This window comes from Protopterus annectens, chromosome 5.part1 (genome assembly GCF_019279795.1).
Source record: "Protopterus annectens isolate FY-2018-M chromosome 5.part1, PAN1.0, whole genome shotgun sequence".
In the NCBI taxonomy this organism is placed as follows: Eukaryota; Metazoa; Chordata; order Ceratodontiformes; family Protopteridae; genus Protopterus; species Protopterus annectens.
Genome location: NC_056736.1, coordinates 677,150,368 through 677,176,497, shown reverse-complemented (window position 1 = coordinate 677,176,497; position 26,130 = coordinate 677,150,368). Strand labels below are relative to the sequence as shown.

Sequence of the window (26,130 nt, the reverse complement as noted above, 5' to 3'; positions counted from 1 at the left end):
TCTTCCTATCTTTGAGGGAACACATGGTAACAGAAAACATTTTATTCTAACAACTTTTCTAAGATTATACAAGCAGTATTTTAAATGTGTCTCTGGTTTTGGCCCTTTGTTCCCCCCTCCCCCCCAATAAAGTTTAGCTTTTCCAGATTTGTGCAGCATAGTACTGCTGGGTAGGGAGAGAAGTTTATTGCTGCTTATGGCAAGTCTGTTTGTGGTGTTAGTAGCACAACAAGTAGAATACTTGCTCTTGATGCAGAAGGCTGTGGGTTCTACTCCCATAGTATGTAGATGGATTGCTTACTTTTAAAGGGGGTGGATGCTGCAGTCCTGAGAATGTCCACTGGCCAGATGCATTTTCTTTGAATGTGGGTTTCAATGCTGTTTCAATGAATGTGAGTTTCAAGGGCAGGGCAGAGAAATTTTAAAGCTAAGTCTGTTTTCATTGTGAGACTTTATTGCTTTATTTAGCAGATGTCTTTCAGTGTTTGTGCTATAAAATGTAAAATAAAAGTTTTAAATGAAATCCAAATAATCATCATAAAAGTAAATCAGTATGTAAATTACAGTGTGTATGGTAAATAGGGCAAAATAGCCAAGTGATGGGATATTGGAATGGCTGCAGGGGGGAGGGCTTTGTATGGCGGCCCCATTTGACCATAATTTTGTGAAGGGTGAAGGGTGACAATCTTAGACAACTCAGAATGACTTTTGGAGGTTCTAGCAAACTAAAATATTCTTTTGCTAAGATTAGGATATTGCCTACAATAAATGCCCTACTTTTACCACAAAACTCACGTACTGCAAGTCACCAAAAACAAAATTCTAAGGTTCATCATCGTCTTCCCTTCCCAGTGAATGTCATTGCTACACATTTAAAAAAAATGGTTAATGTTTACTACAGGGTCTGGGCTGGGCCATATTTTGGTGGTCTGTTCTTCAGTTTGTGTTTGAAAGTTGGTATTCCACAGTTCCATGGGAATGGGTGGGGTTATGTATGCAAAAGTTATGTTAATCAGCATACAGATCTGTACTTGTTTTTCATGGGCCATTGTTCAGATTTTTCATGTTTCTAGGTTGTGAGGTATGATCTAGGTTACCAGAACATGCCAGAGTTTTGGGATGTGTGGCTAGGCTTAAAAAGGCCCTTATTGTCTTCAGTGTGTTACACACTTATGAACAAAAGCTTTTAGCACAATGGCTCAGGCAACAGAAAGTAGAAAGGGTTGTTGTCAAGCTTAGGGAGCCTATACCAAGGAAAATAGCCAGAGATCATGTAGAGGTATTCGAAATATTTTGGAAATTTTATGAAAATCTGTATCAAGCAGTGAAATCTGAAAATCAAGAAAAAGTACAAATGGAAATGTTAATGGAAGAATTAAATATTCCAGTGTTAAAGGTAGATTAGACTCAGTTACTAACATAATAGGAAGAGATAAAATAAAACAGAGGTACTTTTCCACTAAACCCCTACCACTTCGTTCTGGTCAGCTTTTTGCAACTTGGGCATAAAATATGGCTTTACTTCTCAACACAAAAAATAGGGTTAAGGTTCAGAGTTAAAATGTGACACAAAACTCCAAATAACTTGGTTGTACGTGAATCAAAACTACACAGCTTTAAGTACAGCTGCAAACTCCAAAACTGGAAGAGAGTCATTTACATATTTATACATAATCATTGAAATAGGGACACAGGAGAGCGTAAGGTAAATTAAACAGATCAGAATTTTGTAACCTCTGTAATTGTAAAGTAGCTTACTTTTACAATCTTATGGAGAGTGACACTGCTGTGTCACATATTTAAAAAAAATAACCCAAAGGTACTTAGGTTATAGTAGGCTTAAGTTAAGGACTACATAGGTGGAATAGAATGCTTAAATTAGAAAGGTTGAATTGGTAACCAGGATCTAGCCAGAGATTTTGGAATTGTTATCCTATTTCCAGATTATTGCCAGCCACCGCCAGTAACACAGCCATGCTTATTTTTCCGCGATCCATGTACTACTTGCAGAAGTAGAGGTGCAGCACAAATATATGGAAGGTAATGTATTAAAAGGCATTTAAACGCATGTCTTACTTGGGCGTTTGAAGACATCCATTGCGCTTCATATGTACAAACCATTACTCTCTAAAATAACTGTGCACAATGAAAATACACTGCCTCACAAACTGAATAACAGCCTCAAATGTAATGAAGGCAAGTCTAATCACTACACACACTCTTTTAGTCCATTTCTAAACAACAGAGGGGCTATAAAGCCAAAGTACAGGAGGTCTTTTTATACTGACACAACTCTGTTGTAAAGATGCGCTCCCCTGCTTCCTAAGTTAGTAATTTCCATCTTAATGGACTTTATTATTGAAGAATAGTAGCAAACGTCTCAACAATTCTACAATTTAACAGATTGTCGCATCCTAATCTCCTTTCTGCAGCATACTGAATTACTTAACCGCTGTATATCTACAGCCATTTCAATAAGGTTACGCCTGTTTCTTAACTGCCTCACATGAAAGACCAGGTAATAGTGAGTTTCAAACTATTCATGGTACTTTTTAGCTAAAAAAAGTCTGAACACTTTTCTCAAGTCTTGCGCTGCCTCTCAGTTTTAACTCTCCTACCCCCTTGCGGACATTTAATTGGTTGCACAGACAGATCCACCCAGTGGTAGGGTTTTAACAGTGATGCATAAACAATCTACAGGAAAGTCCCCAGGAACAGATGGGATTCCTGTGGAAGGTTAGAAGCTAGGAGGGAGGAAAATGATCAAAATCTGTACAGTTTTGATTAACAGTCGTTTAAAAGGAAGAGAAGCACCAAAATCCTGAAAGAAAGCAGTGGTGGCTGCAATACCTTAAGATGATAAAGACCAGTCAGATCCAACTTCGTACAGACCCATTTTGATTCTAAACCATGATTCTAAAGTATTTATGTCTATAATGGCTAAATGAATGGCAAAGGTGATGCCAACATTGATGGATGTGGACCAGTATGGTTTTGTGGAGATGAGACAAACATTTTATAGCATTAATAGAACAATGATGATCCAGACATATGGGTCTTGATGCCGAGAAAGCATTCTACAGAGTAAGCTGAGATTTTATGAGTAGAGCAATGGAACCATTTGTATTCCCTGAGAATATAAGATTAATTAGGAGGATATATGAACATTCATAGTTGAAAATTTAAGTTGGGGGGGGGTCCTCTTTGATAAGTTAAGGGTGTCCTCTTTCCCCTTTGCTATTTGCTTTATATTTAGAACCTTTGACAAAGAAAATAAGGCACTCATTAATTCAAGGATATAATTGGTGTGGTAATCAAGAAAAGTTAGCTTTATTTGCAGATGATATTTTGTACCTGATAAAACCACAAAAGAACATTTCAGTGTTGTGGAACTTTCTGAGATAGTTTCAAGTCTTTTTGGGATACAAACTTATTGGAGATGAGTGAGATTGCAGTACAATATCCAGATTCAGCCTGCTTCTTTCCTTCTGACTCTTCTGTTTCTTCTTCTTCTGGTCTTAATGTCTACCACAGTTTTTTGCTTATATGCCTCAGGATGCAGGTAATGTACTGCACTGTGAGATGTTAGTTGCTTCAGAGTCACCTTGCATTCAGTGATATGATGATTCTTGTCTGTGGGCTCGGAAGTGGTGTGTAAGTGGGTTTTCCTTTCTTCAGCTGAACATGTCACACATTCTGAAGACAGATAACTTTGCTTTTAGGTTGAGAAACTGACCAAGGCTCCATCACAGTACAGGGAGTGTGGTCCAACTTGGAGATGGGGATTTCACATCAACTAGTTGGAGTTAAAAGTGGCTTTTTTGGCTCTGATGGTCTTGGAGATGAAGTTACTTCTGTGATCTATATTCATCCGTTCAAGTAATCAGTCTGTCTTGTGTTATTTAAGGAAGCAAGGAAGCACAAGAGAATCATACCCCAAGCTTTACATGGAAGTGATGCACATCTAGCAGTGGGTCATAGACAAAGTCATTATTTTCTGAACAGTTGGTATCACTGGGGAAGTGAATCAGCTGGCAGATACTCTTATTCCCCTCTACAGACCCTTCCAAAAGCTTCAGAATTGGAGGCCATGTCTGTTCAGGATCTTTGAGAAGTGGGGCACTGTCAGGAACAACCTGTTAACTATTTGGAAACACTGTTTTTCTTCATGTTCTGCTTCATTCAGTGGATTGTATAGAGGGTAATGATAGATGCAATCATTCTTTCATGATGCTTGAAGATACATGTATGCATTCCTGCTGATTCCAAGTTTCATTTTAAATTTCAAGGACGAAATATAAAAAACTAATTCTGATCACCTCCTTGTGGATGAGAATGGGATATTTAGAGGCTCTTAGGTCCCTGACGATACAGAATATTCTTCAGTCCAAGCCAAGGATGTCTGCCATTGTTGGACAACAGCTGGCTAGAGGTCAGGGCATAGCTTCTAATATAAACCACCTAATGCCACTAGATTTGCTGGCTGGGCTCTTCAAATTTATTTTGTCTGCTAGAACATTTTCTGCTCAGCAGGCATATGGCTTCAAGTGGAAACAGTTCTCACTGAATTTGCTGGGAAAGTTTCCTGAGATTATTGAGACTGCAAGAAAGCCTTTCACTCAGCAGACCTATACCTTGATTGATTACCCACTGAAAGTGCTTGATACCATATGTAACAGTCATGTACTCACCATATTGGTTTATCGAATGATAGGCCTTACACTGGGTCTTGGTTACCCTTCGCCTTTGCCTTGGTGGTCTCTCCATCCAGATGGTAAAATAGAGCTTCCTGTAAATCAGGCAATTACATATTTAGATTTTCTTGTATGTCAGTGTTGTTTGTCTCTTATAGGTTGTATTTTCTCAGTGAATTGGGGGGGGGGGGAAGCAGACTGAGTAGGTCAGGAGCAAGCATGCTGTCTAATACTGATGAGTGATGTTATGAATGCAGTGGCAAGGCTGTTATGCAATCCCAAGTATGAGTATGAGAGAGAAAAAAATAACTTAAGACATTCAAAAGAGAAAATCTCGCATTACTCACTCATTAGAGCACCCCATTGATCAGCTGATTTATATTAAGTGAATTTATGCTATTTTATGCATATACTAGCTGTAGTTCCAGATTTTTATGGAATTAATTCAGAAGGGTATCAACTCTTCCTTTGCCAGCTGTATTCTTTTGCTTTACTCTCTGTTGGTAGTCTACTTTCTTTTTGTTTCTGTGAAGTGTTCACATCACCTTTTTTAATTTGCAGGTGTGTGACATCCTGAGATACAAGGATGCATTCAAAGAGAAAAACAATTTGAATTCAAAGAGACCACATTTTGCTGGTAAGTTGCAGTGGTAAATATTCTTATTTTAGAACATAAAGGTTTGGAATTACAGCAGATGTCAAGATAACCACACTTTCAAGACTTCCAAGATGGCTGCACATTGAGTAACAGCTTACCTCTAGCTCTCACAGTGTGAAAACAGAAACTTAGCAGAGGAAGCCAGCGGGCTTATATTTCTGGGAAAATTTCAGTAATTGGCTAGTAAGTGCATTGCCTGGATGCCAGAAGAAAGAAATACAGAGGACCTGAAAGAAAAACACCTACAAAAGGCGAGGAAAAAAACATTGAGAAGAGTACTATAGCTGTTCAGCAAAAACCAGTGCAAGTTCTAGATATGACTTCCAGTAACCTAGAGGAAAGTATAAGACAGCTGCACACAGACCTGATAAAAATAAACTAAATCCTGATGGACTATATAAACTCAACAAAAGGCTGGAAAAATAGAAGAAGCTTTAAACAGATATTCATATGGGGTGATAAAACTACAAAAATCAGAGCTTAAAATGAAGAAAAGGATGGTTGAATATGAGACTGCTTATGGAAAGATGATTCAAAAATAGTAAAATTAGAGGACAGAGCACATAGGGAAAACCTGAGGTTTTCTGTTGTACCAGAGAAGCTGGAAGGAACAGACTATATTAATTTTATGAAAGCACAAATAATCAACTGGACTGGTACTCCACAGCAGTTGTTAATTGAAAGGGCATATCTTGTGATGCTCTAAACCTGGCTATGAGGAAGCAATTTAGACATTTAATAGTAAAGATGCACTGCTACCAGCAGAAGGAGTTGATTCTGACAAAACTGTGGCAGAAGGACAAAGTACTAAAAGTGGGAGACAGCAGAGTGTTTATGGAGAATGGTTACTCGTTGTACAACAGGCAGAAGAGTACATTTTTCCAGTATTCAGGGAATGTTGTGAAGCTTGTGTGAGATTCAAACTGCTGTATCCAGCTATCTTCAAAATATTCTTCTCTGGAAGGAAAAATCATTTTTCGATGAAGTGCATGCTAAGGAGGAAATACAAAAGTTTGTCCAACAAAAAGTGAGCTGTGAAACAAGGCAATTCTGCTTCTTGCTCTTCTGGTAATACAGATCACAGAGGTACAGTGCCAGTGCAATCTGTTCCAGTATTTCAAAAGAAAATACTTGAGAAAAGGAAAAAAACACAAGCGTTGACCAGAAGAATCTGAGTACATTGGAAATGAAGCAGAGAGAGTATTTGGGAGATGGAGATGAGCAGTAATAAAACCAGTAGCTTGGAAATTGACAAATGTGGGATTACAGATCAATAATTATATTTGTGAAACATGACAGAACAAGAATATCTGTAAATATTGGACTTTTATGGACGTTGTTAAACTTGCAGGGGACTCTAAAGCATATCCCTACTTCATGTCATTAATGTTCAGAAAAATACTTAGGAGAGGGGAAGAGGAGACAGCTAACTGAAAGTAAAACAAACTTTTTTCTTAGTGGTGCTATTTTTATGTGGATGCTGCAAAGTAAAGTTTTTTTCAGTTATTTTTAAGTGTAGTGGGGATACTAATGTAAACAGGTGCTCCTGATTTCTTTCTCCCTTCTCTTTTTTTCTACAGTTTCAAGAATGTAGGCATTGCAGTGTATTTAAAAAAAAAACAGAAGAAAAGGCTGGTTAAAATACATGACAGTAGAAAATTAGTGCGGTTGTCCTCATTCTTGCAAAGGGAAATGAATGGATTAAGGCTGTTACCCTGATCTAGTAACAGGTTTAGAGAAAGCAAGTAAATGAAAAAGAATATTGAATATTATGACACATTTTAGCAAATAAATGTATGCTTAGTAGCAATTCTGTATCTGGTTTTCATGTTTCCAGGAGACAATCAGAAAAAGAGAAATGGCTAGGAGATAATATTCTTTGAAAGCATTCAAGTGTTTTCCAGGTGGGAGAGCTATAAAGATAAGACAAAACAAGACAGCACTTAATAGAAGCACATGCTGCACCATGTGTCTTAGCATGGATAATCTATCTTTTAGGTTAAATGAAGTTTGTGAGTGTGGCTGTGAGTTTAAAACATTTGTTCCTATTATCAAGAGAAACATCAATATTCAAAGGTGTACATCATTTTGTGAAGTTAGTAGGCTTTAAGGGGTATTGGAGTTTTTTTTTTGAGCGACTTTGATAAAACAAAACGTTTAGTAAGATGTTACATAGGCTCAAATGGATATGACAAGAAACAACTGTAGAAAAGATCAACCTGGCAAACATTGTATGGATGTAACACAAAAGCTGGAACTAGGCATTTAACAAAAAAGCTGTTACATATACATAAAAGGCTGGAATAATAACTTTTTAATATGTTGACGTTTTTTTTAATGAAGAGTGAACTATATTAAAAATGTAGAGCGCAAAAAGCTGTGCTACAGGAGACACACTTGGAAAGAACTGAACATATGAATTTGATGAAGAAAGGTTTCAGGATGGTTATTCAGTGGACTATCTGGGATGGAGGAAAAAAGGAGTACTTATATTAATTGCAAGAGGAGTTCCAATAGTGGTAGAAGAGAATAAAACAGAGAATAATGGTAGATTTGTACCACTGCCGGGCTGCTGGCAAAGGAGGAGGATTATACTGGCATGTATTTGTATTCCACCTAAAACTGCTGTAATGGAGCTTAAGAAAATTCTGGGAGAAATAATCAGCTTTCAGCAAAGAATTTTACTTATAGGTGGGGACTGGAATTTGATTTGCAGCTGTGAAGTTGTGTCTGGGGGGGGGGGGGCTAGAAGGAGTCCTGTAACAAAGAATGGTAGATTTTAAAGAAATTTATGAAAATATTTGGCATGAAAGGTGTGAATTCAGTACTAGGAGTTTGGAGTGAATTTAAGTATTATCACCAAAATACAAAAACTGAGATAGGCTAGACAGAATTTACATTTCACAGGAACGTGTGTATTTAATATAAGGTCTTGATACACACCCACTAACTATTTATCATACACCAGTAATGGCTAAAATAAAAACACAGGATAATGGAATACAAATGAGACACATTTTCCCACCTATGTTTTGAACAGAGATGAATTTAAAGAATGGCTAGTGGAAATTATTCAGGAGCCATCAGAGAGGATAGAAATTTCTTCTGAAAATGTAGCTAGAGAGTGGGATAAAATTAAAGTGAGATTAAAACAGGGTGGGAATAAAAAAAAAAAGAGATGTGATTAAGAAGTAACAAGAATTATTTAGAGAGACTGACAAATGTTAAAGTATTGCAAAATAGGAGGGAATCTCAAAGAAAAAGAAGAGGAGCAACTGCAGAATGCTAAACAGAAAATAAGAAATTACCTAGAAAATATGCATGAGTTTTGAAAGATTCCTGTTAAACAACTGTTTTTTGATAATAACTGTAGGGCATAATAGCTTTTAGCACAACGACTCAGGCAACAGAAAGTAGAAAGGGCTGTCATCAAACGTACGGAGCCTGTAACAAGAAAGATGAGATATTCTGTGGAAATATTAGAAATATTTCAGAAATTCTATGACAGTCTGTGTAAAGCACAGAAATCAAGAAAAGCTACAAATGGAAATGTCAATAAAATAATTAAGTATGCCAATGTTATTTGTAGATGAGGCTAAATTACTAACAGTTATGATAGGAGGAAAGAAGGTAAAATGGTGATGTACAACCACTTTACAGGGAAATTCCCAAGAATAGATGGCATGCCTGTGGAAGTTTAGAAACTAGGAGGGAAAAAAACTGATAACGATCTGGAAGGTTTTGTTTAACAGTGTTTTAAGAGGAGAAGTACCAACATCCTGGAAAAAAATGGTAGTAGCTGTAATCCCTAAAGAGGGTAAAGATTTATCAGCTCCAGCTTCAGACTGGCCCATTTCAATACCAAGTCATGATTATTAAGTGTTTATGTCTATAATGGCTAAAAGAATGGCAAAATAGCTGCTAAAATTGATAGCTGTAGATCAGTGTGGTTTTCTGGAGGGGAGACAAACATTTGGCAACATTAACAGTATATTTTTGATTGAGAGAACTAAGAAAGCACCACTTTTGTTGATGGGTCTTGATGCAGATGAGGCAGTAAGCTGGTGCTTTATGAGCAGGGCAGTGGAAACATTTGCATTCCCTGATAAAATTATAAGGTTGAGTAGCAGGATATATAAAGTAATAAAGGTGAAAATTAAAGTGGCTGAGTTCCTCTCTGATGATTTCTGCTTGAGGAGAGGAACCAGACAGAGGTGTCCTCTTTCCCCCTTGTTGTTTTCATTATATTTAGAACCACTGGCAAAGAAAATAAGGGACTTAGAAATTCAAGGATATAATTGGTATGATAATTGCTTTGTTAGTCAAGAAATGACGAGTCTGTTTGCAGATGGTATTATTTTATACCTGATAAAACCAGAAAAGGACATTACAGTGCTGTGGAACATTTTGAGATGGTTACAAATCTTTCGGTTACAAAATTAATGAAGCTAAAACAAAGACAGTAGTGGCAAATAATATACCCACATATGAATGGGTTCAGCAATATCCATATTTATTAGGACATGATAAAATGAAGCATTTAGGAGTAAGCATTAAAACTGTTTCCATTGTGGCAGTTAAGGATATGTGGGAAGACACTAAAAAGATAATACAAAAAATGAGACATTGGAAGCTCTGTTATATGGATATGGATAGTAAGATACAGGCAGTTAAAATGTTTTAGTCCCTTTAGTCTTATACATGAGTCAGGGCAGATTTTTATCAACCAGAGGAAAAGTTGTGGATAGCAATTAATAAAGAGCTAAAGGATTTTATCTGGGAGGGGAAGATGAAATGGGGAGGGGGAGCTCAAAAAAGAGGAGGAGACTGGGATTTTGGATGCAGATCTTTAAGGAGAATAACAGTAATCATACAAAATATTATATTCATAAAGTAGCAGGGAAATGGCGAAAGGAGATTCTGCTGATAGGGATGACTGCAGTTAGGGATACAGACAATAGGCAAGGGGGTGGAATTTATTTGAGAGAAGTGGCAAAGTAACCATTGTCTTTGTAGCAAATAACTAAAGAGGGAAGGGTAATAGAATGGAAAGAAGCTAATAATTTAGTTAAACTGCAGGTTAGAGAGCGTCTTCCCTATCAAGGATTGATATCATAGGGAAAGAGAAAGAAATAGCCAGGTCCTTAATGAAAGACCAGCGGTGGTAGAGCTTTTAGTAGAACCTGGAACACAAGCTGCTTTTAAAAGAAATAAGTCGTACAGCATATAAAATATTGTAAGATAATTGTAGGACTCGGAGGAGGTTAGAAAGGATTAGGAAGAGAGACTGGATAAGCAATCCACAAAGAAGCAATGGGGGATGCATGCTTGTGTCGCAAATATGCAACAAAACTAGACGGTTTAGTATTTTTGTTTGGAAATGTTTACATAGATATTTTTATACCCCAAGTAGACTGCAGAGAATTTTTCCTCAGGTATACAGCAAATGTTGGAGGTGTGATGGGCAAGAAAGAAGTAAGATTCCCTGCAGACTACTCTGTCAGAGATATTGTTTGAGCAAATTGGTGTAACTATGGAAATTATTTTTCTGAGCTATGATACATAGTTGGAATTGCCTAGATATAGTAAGACCTTGCTAAGTCTAATTATGGTGTCTGCTAAAACATCAGTTACTAGAAAATGAAAGTCTAAGTCTAAACCAACTCTACTAGATGTAGTGACTATAGTAACAGAGAAAAAAACAACTGGAATTGAGATCTTTGGCAAAGAGTAGGAGCAAATTGCATAGGAAAAATGGGAATTGTGGGAACAATACATACATGAGAGGAATGGAGTTGAAAAGAAGAAGGATTTGAATGAACCATGTAATATTTAACTGACAATGATTGGGTAGCTTGTAAGTGATGTATCATGTTCGCAACTAAAATTTTGTCAGTATAGTTGTGATGTAAAACGCTTGCAACTGAAAAAAAAGATAAAACTTTTTAACTTGCAAACCACTGTCATCAGTACTTGAATGTGCAACAGGACTGGTAGTGTTTTTTTTTTCCACCAGTGGTATTCATTAAAATACAAAGAGCAGTTGACATTCAGGGTATTTGGTAAATGTGTACTGCTGCCCTGGATAATAAAAGAGTCATGCTACACCCATAAATGGAGCATACTGTCCAAATTGGGGTCAGGGTTATAATAGTTAGCTTCCTCAGGATTTCACATACTTGAGCCCAGTGTTTTTCATTGTAACCTTTCCAGCAGTATGTGAAACTTGACCAAAATGTTTGGTGGGGGGGGGGGATTCTTCAAAACCAACTTTCTCAATCCCAGGATTTAAGCTACATTGCCACCAGTTACTCAAAACAAATAAAATAAGAATAGATATTGCTTTTCGCCCTTAAAATTAGTCAGCCTTTAGATGTTTAAATGTTAGTACATAGTTCAAAGCAGTCACCATTCCATGGCTAATCACAAACAGTTTGGTATGTACGCAAAATGCATATTCCTTTACTAATAAATAGACCAATCACAAACATTTAAAGTTAAATAGTAAAGGTAATTAAGTAAGTTAAAGCCTTTTCTCAAGTAAATATGCAGTGTAAACCTTGACTCTAGATGACTACCACTGTTGAAGTGACACTCCAACCTCGTGTAAAAATGGGGAAAAAGGGGTTGTGGATGGATGGGGTGGATGGATGCAAACAGCGAAAAGCTTGCTTCAGAAATAAAAACAAAAATAATCATGTGGATAATTAATGGTCAAAAAATCTTAACATGCACTCTGAATTACATCTGTCTCTGGTAATGATATGCTGTACTTTGGCTTTCTTTGGCTTTTAACTCAAATACAGAGATGTTTATAGTCCTTATAGACAGTAGTTGTGACCCAAGGGTATCTCAATACAGTGCACCAACACCAACAAACAGAATGAAAAAGAAGGCGGTTAGGAGGGAGAGAATCACAAATAGTTTATTTTCGCCAGAAATTACACCAAAATCACCAATAGCTAAGCACTTTCATTTCTCTCCATTCAGATTCTTCATCAGAGTAACTTAAAACACATTTGCACTACATTTATATACTTATTTTACCGTCCCCAGACAAAGCTACGAATTTTTAAATGGGAAAGGAAGGGCTAATGTGAAATACTATTTTTGTGTGGCTTGTAGTATTGGTTCGTAGGAGATGAACAAAGGATGCAGGAAATTCAAATAACATTAGGATTTTGAATAAATAGTCCCAATTTAGGGAATCAAAGGTTTTCTATATATCAAAATCAATTGAGTGTTTATTTTTTTATTAACATAACCTATGAGAGAAATTACCGTTTTAATATTGTCATGTGTTTGTCTATGATATATAATTCCAGTTTAATCATTATTTATTGTATTGGTTAGTGGTATTTTCATTCTGTTAGTCAATATTGTCATAAATATCTTATAGTCATTATTTAATAATGATGTAGGTATATATGAGGTACAGAGGTCTGGGGATTTGTTTTCCTTTAAGATTGGTGTGATTAAGGAACATCTCCAAGAGGGTGGTATTAAAGCTTGTGACTGAATTTCTAACAGATATAGTATCTTTGACGGAAAAAAGGTTATTTATTTCTATAATTATGCCACCTATACTTTGAGCTTTATTATTTTTACCCTATTTTATTGTTTCTGTAATTTCTTTGTAGGATATGGGTGCTTGCAGATCTAGTTTTAATTTTTCTGGTATTTTTTTATATTAGAACAGTTTTCATCTAGATTTAATGGATTGGTATGTATATTTTCTTTTTGGAAATGTCCCGTATAGTGATTTCTGTAGGCATCAAGAATGTCACCTATATCCAAGACATTTTTCCCTTTCTTTTCATAGAAAATAATTTTAATGTTATTAGTTTTTGATTGTATTTTGATTCTTGTAGATAAATTATGTAGATATTTTGGAGAAGTGGCAAAGGTATTAATTTTTAGTTTTTCTAAAGCTAGTTTTATGTGTTAAAATTTCATTGTATTTATTGGTTAATGCTTCTTCTTTCTTTTTTTGTCTCCTATGATTTAGATTTTTTTCAGCTTTTACTGACAAAAGTTTAGATTGCAGATCTAATCATTCAGAATACCATTCTTTGATTTTTTTTTATACCAAGTTAGGGTTTTACCATATATGTAAGCTTTTAATGAGTCCCATATCATTATTTTATTTATCTCTGTGGTGTACTTAATATCCAAGAAGAACTGTAATTCAGATAATAACTAAGGTTTGAACTCTTGAATTTTAGTTATATATGCTGGAATTCTGGAGTTAAAGATTAATGGTTTGTAGCCATTTTGAAGTTTTAGTATCAATGAATTGTTGTCTGAAAAGGGGCAGGGAGAGATTGCGAAATTAATGATTTTAGAGTGTAAGTCATGGGCAACAAATATTTTATCTATTCTTGTTTGGGCACCAAATCTGTGATCTTGATGGGAAAATAACAAAGATTTATCTTCTTTAAATTTAAAAGTATCTACAAGATGCAATTATTCTACCTAGTTGTTTAAAGTTTTTGATACAGCAGATTTATGCAATAGTCTTTTATTTGAAGTTTCAGAAATATCAAATATACAGTTAAAATCTCCTCCTAATATTAAGTTGCATTTATAATTATTGGAAATGAAATCCAAGTGTTCTTTAACAGATGTTCTTTGTGTTTCACTGTTGCAGTCATTACATTTGGGTAATCTGCTGGCAGGTTGCCCTCAGTCGGCCTGAATAATGAAGTCTTGGGTCCTGCGTCGGTTGCTGTCTCTTCTTCCATGACAGGTCGTCAGGAGTATAAAACATGCAGCCGACGCCATTTTAATCTGTCTTTCTTGCCGCGCAGTGCTTAAGCAGAAGCATTTTGCAAGTGCCGGTCAGCTGACTCCTGAAATTTTCGTTTTCGAGTTTCAGAACCCAAGTCTTCAACCTAAAGCTGAGTACCCCACTGGGGAAACTTTTTTCTTGATCCTTACCGATATCAGTAAAGGTTAATAATTGTATTAATTGTGGGAAGCAAATACCTTATAAGGACTTTCATTTGTATTGTATTCCTTGCCTAGGCCCTGACCACAACATGCCTTGCTGTCGGTTTTGTGCTAAGTTTAATCAACGCACTATTAAGCGTCGATATATTTTTGCATCTCATTATTTTGGCTCAAGATTTAACTATCCAGCAATGTCGTCGGTTAGCAATCCGACTACCAGAATACACAAAAAAATGCAAAGAAAAAGACAGAGATAGACCGTCGAGGTCCAAAACCGACGATGAAGCTTCTCCTAAGCCAGTCACCGGTTCGCCGGTACTCAGGTGCTTTCGCAGCCCCTGATGCCCACTATTTTTGATTCGCAGGCCTCTACCGAGACCAATTCGGAGCCCGGTATGCCACGAGGCACTTCAAGTATTGGACCCGAGGATGTCTCTCCCCTAGATGGGTCCAGAGCCGCTGAGCATGCACCGGCTTCTGAGGGTGTTTTCAGGCCTAAAGATTTGTATATTAAACCGACGCCATCATCAAAAACAAGGCCAAAACCTACTTCAATGTCCAGAAAACTGACACATGGGCCATGTGTTCAGGCCCCTATGCCTAAAAAACAATTGATCAAAATGGTTAAGGATTTAATTACCTTGATCAGGGGTTCCCAACCCCCTCCTGCTAAGAGGCCTAGGCAAGGCACTGATTATGAATCTTCAGATCAGGTGTCCATTTCTTCTTATTCCTCTTCTGATTAGGAATTTTCTTTTCCACCTTATGAGGATTCTGATTCCGAAGAATCCATTCCTTCTGTTTCTCCTTCTGAGGATTTTTCTTTTGGAGAAACTTTGCATACCTTAAGGGAACATTTTCATTGGGAGAGTCAGGATTTTTCAGAATCCAAAAAGAGGCTTAAGAATTTCCTTCTTCCTTAGCATAGCCATTTGGCTGTACCTCCTGTTTTAGACATTGTTGCTGTTGTTTTCTCAGAATCCAGCATGGTTCCTGATTACCTGACTCTGGCTACTAGCCAGACAGATATTACAGGGTTCCTGACTCTCACAAGTTTCTTTTTAAAATCTCTACTGCTGATCCTGAAACAATTTCTCAGGGTCCAAAGGGTGTTAAGGCTTCTACTGCTAAAAATCCTACTCCTTCTGATAGAGACTCCAGGGCGCTGGATAGATGGGGTAAGAAGGTTTACACATCTGCACCACTGGCAATCAGGGCTTTAAACTGTCAATTTCATATGCTTAAATATCAGCAGCATGTCATGGGCTTACTGAAACCGAAAATTATGTTGATTTCTGACTGTGCGGAAAATAAGAGTTACAGGATTTATTACATTCAGCTGAACAAGTTGGAAAGCATACTTTGCAATGTGGTTTTGATTCCTTGGAGGCCTCTTGCAGGCCTGCTGTAACTAGATCTGTGATAAGAAGGCATGCTTGGCTCAAGGAGCAAAATCTGCCTGATCACGTTAAAACAAATTGTTGGATGCTCCTTTACAACGGGACAGTCTATTCAGTAATAAGGCAGAAGAAGTTTTGAAAAAGATGGAAGACAAAACTAAATCTATGCAAACTGTAAAAGATTTCCTACAAGTGCAGCCACCCAGGTTCAGTAGGCACTGGCCTACTAAGAATTGGTACTTTCCAGTACCCAACAGAGCCATTCAGGCCAAACCCAGACATTCCATAGGCCCCAGGTTTAAGTCGCAAGGAACTTATAAAACAAAACAATGTGGTGTCTCCACTTCCAATCTGGAAGTAGCAAGGCCTCTCCCTACGTTAAATAATCTTAATGACTTTCTTCTGCCATTTCCAAGCACTTATCTTTTGGCAGCCCCTTTTGGGGGGGAAACTAGTACTTCATGCACAAAATTGGCATCTAATTACCCAGGACAAATGGGTCTTAAATATAGTATTCCAGGGATGCAGATTTCATTTCCACACGTTGCCAATTCCAAATGGATGACCAGATCTGCTTCCAAATCAGTGGGCAGAGGCCCAGAAACAAGTTATGTCCCTCATGGATATGGGGGCTATTCATCCAGTACCAGAAAAGGAAAAAGGACAAGGTTTTTATTTAAGACTTTTCCTGGTATCCAGAAAAGACAAATCATGGTGTCCAGTTCTGGACTTATCCATTCTAAATACTTTCCTGGACATTCCAAAATTCAAGATGTTGACTCTACAAGAGTTGCTGCCTATGCTGGGCAAGGATGCCTGGTTGGTAAATCTAGACTTAAAAGAGGCTTACCTGCATATCCCAATCAGGGAATCTTGCAGAAGATACCTCTGCTTCAAAGCATGCTATTTGCATTACCAGTTCTCTGCACTGCCCTTTGGCTTATCTACTGCGCCCAGGGTCTTCACAAAGTGCATGGCACCAGTAATTGCATTCTGCAGACAAAGAAACATTCAGATTTATACTTATCTGGACGATTGTCTAATTCAGGCAGAAAATGAGGACATTCTTCTACAACATTTGGCATTTGTAAAAAGGCTTCTAACATGCCTAGGGTACACCATCAACGAAAATAAATCACAACTGGTACCCTCTCAAATAATTACATTCCTGGGTGCAAGCTTGAATACAACTGCCCAGATTGCTTACCTCATGCCAGACAAGCAAATTCAACTGACGACATACTTCAAACAAGTGGCCACAAAAACCCAGCTATCTGCAAGACAAATTCTGCAGGCCTTGGGGTTCATGGCTTCCTGCATTCTACTAATTCCATGTGCAAGACTGCATATGAGGAAACGTCACTGGTACCTAAAAAGCTTATGGAGTCGACATTGTCACAGCCTGGAAACAATGATTCCTATCATTCCTTGCCTGCAACAGGTGTACCTATGGTGGGCAGGCACCTGTTACCAAAACAAGGGACTTCATTCATTCCACCCCCTGCCACCCAAACCCTAACTACATACGCATCATATTATGATTGGGGGGCCCATCTGGCAGGGAGATGCATTCAGGGTGAATGGAGCCCAATTCAAATGCACTTACATATTAACCAGAAAGAAATGCTAGCTGCACAGAATGCTCTGACAGCCTTCAAGGACTTTCTTCATCCAGGACAACTGCTGATAAAGATGGGCAACACCACAGTTATTTGTTACATAAGCAAGCAGGGAGTACCCACTCCTACCCCCTTTGCAGACTATCCATGGCTTTGTGAAACACACAAATTCATATAAAAGCTCAGTTCCTGCCAGGAAAGCAAAATACTCTGGCAGATGAACGAAGCAGAAATCTTATGGACCCACACAAATGAAAAATGGATCCACAAATCTTCAGCATGTTGACACAAAGATGGGGGAGCCCAGACATAGATCTTTTTGCTTCTCCCCAAAACTATCAGTTGGACAAATTCTGCACAAGAATTCATCACAAAAATGCTTGGAAAGTGGATGGTCTATCCTTCAGCTGGAAAAACCTATCAATCTTTGCCTTTCCACCTCTGCCTCTGCTCTCCAAGGTTTTACTAAAGGTCAGACAGGAAAAACCAGAAATGATTCAGATTGCTTCAGACTGGCCTCGCCAACACTGGTGCCCCCTCCTATGCAATATGTCAAACCTACCTCCATGGTTCCTGCCTCAGATACCTTATCTACTGTCTCAGCAGAAATATCAAATTCTGCATACTCAGCTCCAAACTGAATCTTGCAGCATGGCTAATCAACTAATTTCACCAGTCACATCTCTCAGAGAACCTGTGATGGATGTCATTTTGGAGGCTAGAAGGCCTAGTAGTAGAAAGTCTTATGCTGATAAATTGAAAAGATTCTGTGCCTGGAACCAAGCACAAGGAATAAACACAGCAATGCCCAATATTCCTCAGATTCTACAATATTTAACTGAGATGCTTTATAAGGGCCTATCTTTTTCTTCCATAAAGATCCATGCCTCTGCCATTTCGGCTCATTACAAACACAGAGCCTTCTCTCTTTTCTCATCCCCTGCTAAAGCAGTACCTCAGAGGGGCCAAACATTTGAGACCTCCCAGGAGAGCACCAACTCCTGCATGGGACCTCAGTTTTGGGTTGGAAAAACTTACCCTTCCTCTTTTTGAACCAGCTGCTACTGCAGATGTAAATTTCTCTCTTGGAAGACAGCTTTTTATTTTAGCAGTCTCATGGCAGTGGAGCCTTTCATTATCTTTTATCCAGACAGGGTGGCCCTCAGGACCAATCCATCATTTATGCCTAAGGTGGTATCCAGTGTGGCTCTTAATCAGACCATTCATCTGCCAACTTTTTTCCAAAATCCACAGAACAACTGGGAGCATATTCTGCATTCATTGGATGTACATAGACAACTAAGGTTCTACTTAAACAGGACAAAATCTCTATGAAATCTGAGCAATTACTGGTGATATTTGCTGCAGGGGCAGAGAGGATATTTCAAAGATGACTATTTCAAAATGGATAAGCCATTGTATTTGTTTCTGCTACATGCACCATGGTAAACCTGTCCCCAAGAGGATCAGATCTCATTCCACCGGGGCTGCATCTACTTCTGCAGCTTTTCACACAGGGGTTTCCACCAGAGACATTCTAGAAGCTGCTACTTGGAGCTCAGTTCATACGTTCACCAAACATTACCATTTACCTCTCTTTTCTAAATCCAGAGCAGGCTTTGCCACTGCTGTCCTGCAGGGCCTCATAGCTGCTCCTAATGCTTTATAATTCCATCCTCCCAACCATAGCTTTGGGATTCTACCCAAATGTAATGACTGCAGCAATGAAACACGCAGAACATAGTACAGTTGTTTGCACTTACCATAAATGTAGATGTTCGAGTGTATTCACTGTTGCAGTCCTGGTTACCCACCCGCCAGCCCCCTATTTCTCCTTTATTATACCTCTTTCTTTTACTAAGCTCAAAAGCCTATTTGGTGTAGTTGCTTTTAGTTGGAGGTACATTTTTTGTGTTCTAAATTACATGCATAGATATAAATATACATTTTTTGCTCTCGATTTGGGGGGCACCTGACATCTGGGGCAAGAAAAACTGATTAAAATGACGTCGGCTGCATGTTTTATACCCCTGACGACCTGACGTCATGGAAGAAGAGACAGCAACTGACGCAGGTCCCAAGACTTTGTTATTCAGGCCGACTGAGGGTAACCTGCCAGCAGAGTACCCAAATATAATTACTGCAACAGTGAATACACTTGAACATCTACATTTATGGTGAGTGTACACAACTGTACTTTCCTTTTCCAATGCCTGGGAACCAGTATAGATTGGTTAGGGTCCATATTCTGTTATTATATTTAACTATTACTAATGCCAGAAGGCCTTCTTTATGTTCATACTTAAAAATGATTTCTGGGTTAATCACATTTGTTTTCCATTAAATGGTTACCCCTTTTGTCTTTGTCTTATAAGTGGATTGCACCAACATCATATATTCCTTAGAATTACATTTGTAATTATTTTTTGTTTTGAAATGAGTTTCTTGAAGGAAGACAATTTGTGCTTTGTTCAGCTTTAAATATTTCACTAGATTTGATCTCTTGCTAGAATTGTTTTAAGCCATTGGTATTAAAGATAAAGTTAAATCCATCTTAAGTTATTTAGACTAGGTATTTTTTGTTTTATTGTGACTATTAAACATTTTCCTCTGATAACTATAAAGTATATGCTTGAGCTTTTAAAGGAAATTATCAGTTTTATACTTTGAGTGTTTACCAATAAAGTAATGTTTTGGTCAGGCATACTAAAAATGTTTTTGTGAAATAAATTTAAATTAATAAATGTTAACAAAACTAAGATCCACACTAGCCATGGAGTGAAAATTATTCCTAATCTGATGGATAAACCTAAGTCCATCAGATTTTCACTTATACTTCGACAATCTAGATTGAGCTTGCTATGATTATTTAACCAGGATATACATGGTATTTATAAATCATACTTTAAATGAAGAAGGCATTAGTCTCCATGACAGCATTTTTTTAAACACTCTATTACTGCTATTATGTATGATGTTGATTTGTTGTACTTGAGTTTGAACTCTGATGAATGGTACCTTGTTGAATTAGTTAATTAATTACTTAAATTATTATTATAAGTAAAATCAATGAAAAATGAACAAGATAAATATTCATTGAGTTCATGTAAGGGAATAGAAACTGCTATGGTTGTATTATATGTCGCTTTGTTTGGCATATATAAAACGTAAATAGTAACCCGTCTTGACCTACCTTTGTGAAGAATTATTGGACTCGTTGAACATTCTGAATAAATCATTACTGTTTCTCAGTTTTTTAAGAAACCCTCCTTTTTTAATAAAAACAGATGACAAGTGATGTGCCATATCATCTGATACAGTGAGAGATGTAGTTATAAGAGTTATTTTTTTGGGACAGCTATCTTGGAATCAGTTTTTTGTTTCTTCTTTCTAGCATTAGTCCAATGATTTGTTTCTATTGTTCTTTTAAGAGTAGGGGCCCGCCATTCCATTTCTTCTGGGATAGGCACTATATTGTTTTTGATGAATATAGTAGCTTCTTCTAAGTCATTAAAGGTTCTCATCTCATTGGCAAAATGTATTTTTATCTTGGCTGGAAAGGCCAGCTGTGCTTTAACGTGTTTTTGTTTCAGTAGTTTTATTATTGGTCAGACTTTTTTCCTTTGTTCTAGTATTCTGGAAGAATAATCATTGTCAAACCTTATCGGACTTTGATTATATTTTAACGGTGATTTTTCCCAAGCAGATTTTAATATTAGTTCCTTGTCCAGAAATGAAAGAAATTTTATAACTATGGGTCTAGGTGGAGTATTTGTTGAGTTAGAAGCAGGTTTCCTCAGTGCTCTATGCGCCCTTTCAATTCCAAATGAAAGTTCCTCTTTCAAGTCTAAAAATTCAGGAATCCACATTAAGAATGAAATAATGTCTTCACCTGAAGTGTTTTCAGGCAGACCAAAGATCCTTATGTTGTTTCTTCTTTCCCTGTTTTCTAAGTCATCTATTTTGTTAAGCAGCCATGTATTCCCTTTAAGCAGAAATTCTTTTTGGAATTCTTCCTCTTTGAGTCTCCCTTCAATGTCATTTAGAGAAGTCTGTCTATTTGTTATTTTTGTATGGTGTTGCTGTAATAGTTCCTTAAGAGTATCATTGTGTTTTTGAGAATATAATTTCAGGTTTCTAAGTCATTTGTAAAGCCATCCATCTTCAAAAATAGTTCCTGTAAGGTAGATGTCATCAATTGCAGTTCATTTTTCAAAGCAGCATTTGGATCAGAATTCCTTGAGTTGTTCATAGTCAATGACTCAGTATCTCTCCAAGTTACTTGACAGGAACATTTTTGTATATCTCCACTAAAATTGATATTTATGTAGTTTAGTAGTTTAGCTATAAATTTCTGACATTTTAAACTTGACAATAACAACATTTTCCTCTATTATTATACTAGTTTATGCAGCTCTCAGAATTCACTGCTCTCAGGTGGCCATCTAGGCTTCACCTGCTCCAGGTGGTCTCAACAAACTCCTAACCTAGTCTTTCAGCACACCTGAAGTAATTTATTACCTGCATACTTAATTTCCCTTAGACAGTTCTGATGTCTGAAGGTTGTTGAACCATGAATATAAACTGATTTCAGATTTCCTACTTTTAGAAGCATTTGTTTTTCTACACGGTTTATGGTGCTCAGAATTAGATGGTCTACTAAAATGTGCCTTTCACTCATTTATTTTCTGTTGCAGCGATGTTTATCTGAAATAATGTCTGAACAACGAGATGTTCGAATACTGGGGAAGCCTGAACCAGAAGAGACAGAGCTACTAGATGTTCCAGTACTGGGGAAGATGGACCCTATTGAGGAGGTAGTAGAGCATGTAATGAATTTATTTGCTTGTTTTTATAACAAGCTATGTCTATCTGATTATTGCTCATTTCCTCCGAAGTCTTGGTAGAGAAAGGTTTAATACTGTGGGGAAGGCAACTCATTGCACCAGTCAAAAGTGTAACCTTTCCATCCTCACACTTTGCTAGCAGTCACTTATGATTTGTGGGTGCAGAAGATATCTATATATAGATCTGTCTATCTATAAAACTCTGTCCAATGGTCAGTGATGCATCAGTCCTTCAGTCTCCCATATGACTCTTGTCATTATCCTGGTGTCATATTCTCTGGTGTTGACCTCTGCTATTGTCACTTTACCGACCTTGTACTTTTACACCTGCAACAGAGACTGATGAAGGATGGCTCCCTTCTGGGGTGAGTGGATGGAAGATTTTGCTGTGAGGATGGTCCAAGTCATATGGTAAACAACAAGAAGCCAAGCTTCACATCAACATCTTGGAGATGAGGAGAATGCTCCCAGTGTTCAGACATTCCAGGACTCCTTACTCAAGGGTTTTGATATCCATCCAGACAACATAACAGTGGTCTGGTATGTCAATAATACAAGGGAGAACTCATTCTTATCCCTTATACTGGAGAAGCCATGAGGGTGTAGGAGTAGGCAGTGTCTTCTTTTCTTTTGGCATTGCACATCCTGGTTAGTTAGTGTCTTGGAGGACAAATTGAGCAGATCTGTTCTTCTACCTCACAAATGGTCCCTCAACCAGTCAGTGCCAACTATGATTTTCAGTCGGTGGAGCCAGCCAGAAAGTTCAGTAGTAGAACAGTTTAATAAAGTGCATGAAGGTGAATCTGAAGGTTTAAAAGGTACTATATTAGAAATCGTAGATGATGATACATGTGAAAATATGAATATAAAGAATAAGTTATTGCATAAAGAGTCCCTTCACATTTTAAAATTTGATAACTTTAGTCCCAAAAGAACTGAACTTAGAATGTAATTGGCATTTTTTTTATTTGATGTAATTTTTTAATTTATTAATTGAGTATTAATGGGTGTATATAGAGTGTGTATATAGAGAGGGTAATTTAGATGTATTTTACTCCTTGAAGGCATTTGTGCTGAGACATTAGAGAATAAACATTGATTTTGGATACTGGTTTTTGGTCATTGTGCTTTACAACTGAGCTGGTGGAGTAACAGGTGTGTTGTGTTAATAACTTTTGGCCAGTGATCCAAATTTTAACCTGTCTCGGGTTTTTCATAATTCTAGTATGGATCACACTCAGAGATCGTTGGACAGCTTTTTTCTCCAGTCTGGTGAACGCTCCAGTCATCCCAATGCAACTGTCTCTGGGGATAGAGAAAAGGTCCCGAAATTATGGGGCAAATGAGAAGACCATAACAAATTATGCTGTATCCTATTTGCTACTGTTGGCTGAAGGTTTGCTGCATCTTTAAGCTCAGAAAATAAGGTACTGTATGATCGGCTTGAAAAATTAATGTGGAAAGAAATGGCTGTATTTTTTCATTTACAAATTTTGCAAAAATATATTGAACTGGACATAACTCCTAGAGGGTTAAGGGCATACAATGGTCCATCTCTACTTTTTGACCTTAATAATGATATGGATAAGCAGTTTCATAATCGATGGATAATGTACAACTGAATGGGTCTCTATATTGGTAGAAAGAGACAGGGTTAAACAAGCACTGCGAGAACAAATTGAGTTGATATGTTCTACTCTACTGTCGGGTTCAAGTGCTAAGTTCTTAGATAAGTTTCTTATGGATATTAATGGGAAACTTAAAACTTATGAGGAAGAAATTATGGAACATAAGAAAAATAAACTTTTGAGAGATGTTCGGGACTATGACAATGGTAGAGCCTTTGGAACTAGAACCAATTGGAAATGAGCTGGGAATCACGTGAGGTTTGATGAAGGAGGGGATAATGGTCAGCAGCGATTAAACACTTCAGCGGTGACTTCAGATAATATGTATTCAACTGTGAATGATGGGAACGAAAGAAGAAATTAATTCCTTCCTCTTCCAAAAGCTCAGTATGAAGAACAATGTTGCCGGACTTTTCAAAATGGGCTGAATTATCAATGAGAGATAGCATAGAGTAAAAAACGCTGAGAGTTCTCCAGCGTGCAACAGTTGGAATATCAACCGCAACAACATCTTAAGAGAGGTAAATGGTGAATTATTACCTCTAAATAATAGTGGCTCTTATATTATTAATTTATCTGGCTATAATTTTAATGACTGTGAGCTAGCTGACCTTAAATATGGTTTAAAGTTTGTACCCACTGTATTGCCACTTCTACATGAGCTGAAATATGACATGTATAGATAAGTTAGAAAACTGCATTTAAAACCATTTTTCAAGAGTAATGTAATTAATAATTAAGATTATTGTAGAGAGGATGTTGATGCTTATGTTTCTTTTAATGATGAAAGCTTTTACTCTTGTCGATCAGATGAAAATGTTAATCCCTGTTGTTTGCTTGATACAAGTCATGTTGAATATAAAAGTGTATTTATACCACTGATTCATCATGAAGGTGTACAAGAGTTTTATACTATGTTAAATTTTTCTGTGGAGAGAGAATTGTTTGATTTTAATAAATGTAAGGGAAATAGTTCTTATAATTTGACTAAAAATGAATCAAAATCATTGTTATTGTTGAGTGAAAAAAGGGACATAATATTTAAAGCTACAGATAAAGGTAATAAGTTAGTAGTTATGGATTATTCATGCTATCTAAATGTGTGTACTTTTGAAGAACGAACATTCACTACTTCGAACTTCAAAAGTACACCCACACTAACGCGAAAGTGCACTTTAGTGAACCCGCTAGACCGAACGGGCTAGCAGTCATGGACCTTAGGGTTAGGGCATGGGTCATGGTAAGGGGATAGCCCTACTAGCTATCCCCTTACCCTAAGGTTTGTGACTACCGCATGATAGTGGAAGACATTCCAAATCGTGCTATGTTCTCCACTGTGGTGTGATAGTCACGGACCTTAGGGTTAGGGCACGAGTTAGGGTAAGGGGATAGTTAGTAGGGCTGTCCCCTTACCTTGACCCATTCCCTAACCCTAAGGTCCATGACTATCGCACCACAATGGAGGACATAGCCCATTTTTCAATGTCCTCCATTGTGGTGCTGTAGGTTCGGTCTAGTGAGCTTAAGCGAAAGTGCACTTTCGCTTAAGTGGGGATGTACTTTCCTATTTCGAAAAAGTGAATTTTCTTTGTAGGAAAGTACACCCATCTAAACATGTGCAATGAACATTTGAATGATGTGAAACTATATGAGAAGGTTGAACTTTGTGTGTTTGGCAGTGTTAGGGGAATACAATGAGTTATTAAATAATGGTGTTAGACTTTATATTTCATGGGATATTATAAAGAAGTTTAATGTGGATGGATGTACAATGGCACAATTTTATTGCTTGCCAAAAATACATAAAAATTTTACATATCCTCTAGGTCGCACCATAGTTTCAGGAAAATAATATTTTCTATATAAAATGGGGCAACTACTACATTTTCTGCTTTTACCTAATGTACAAGCATTGCTTTCTTATATTAAAAATGTTTTTGACTTTTTACATAAGGTTAAAGACATTCAATGGAATCAACATGTATTGGATAACTTTAAATGTAAAAAGGGTATAAACGAGTATCCATCATTCTTTTGGGCTAGAAGCCATTAGGATATTTCAAGGCGAATGTCCAGCTACAGAGTATATTATAGATTTAGTATATTTTTGCATGACAAAATATTTTTTTGAATTCACTGGAATATTGTTTCACTCATGGGTCTTTTTGAGATATAATATGTGTATAAATTTAGATTTTTCAACAGTATGTAAAAAAATACTATAGGTTTATTGATTATCTTATTTTTCTGTGTGAAGGGTAGAGGAAAATGAAGTTGTTTTTTGTAAATGGTTTATAACAAAACAGATTCCATTTAGAATTTGATGGATTAC

The 26,130-nt window shown here is 37.1% G+C and overlaps 1 protein-coding gene across 7 annotated transcripts in view; it reads left to right on the top strand.

Annotated features, from left to right (window-relative positions):
- PARP4 (poly(ADP-ribose) polymerase family member 4) overlaps positions 1-26,130 on the top strand; it is a 2,883,551-nt gene that overhangs the window by 2,158,737 nt on the left and 698,684 nt on the right. For 5 of the 7 annotated variants that reach the window (XM_044073295.1, XM_044073293.1, XM_044073294.1 and 2 more), the window contains one exon: positions 22,021-22,140. The exons of the other annotated variants lie outside the window; for them this stretch is intronic. In XM_044073295.1, coding sequence (XP_043929230.1) covers positions 22,021-22,140 — 120 coding nt within the window. The remainder of the gene's footprint in view (positions 1-22,020; positions 22,141-26,130) is intronic. 7 annotated transcript variants of the gene reach the window in all.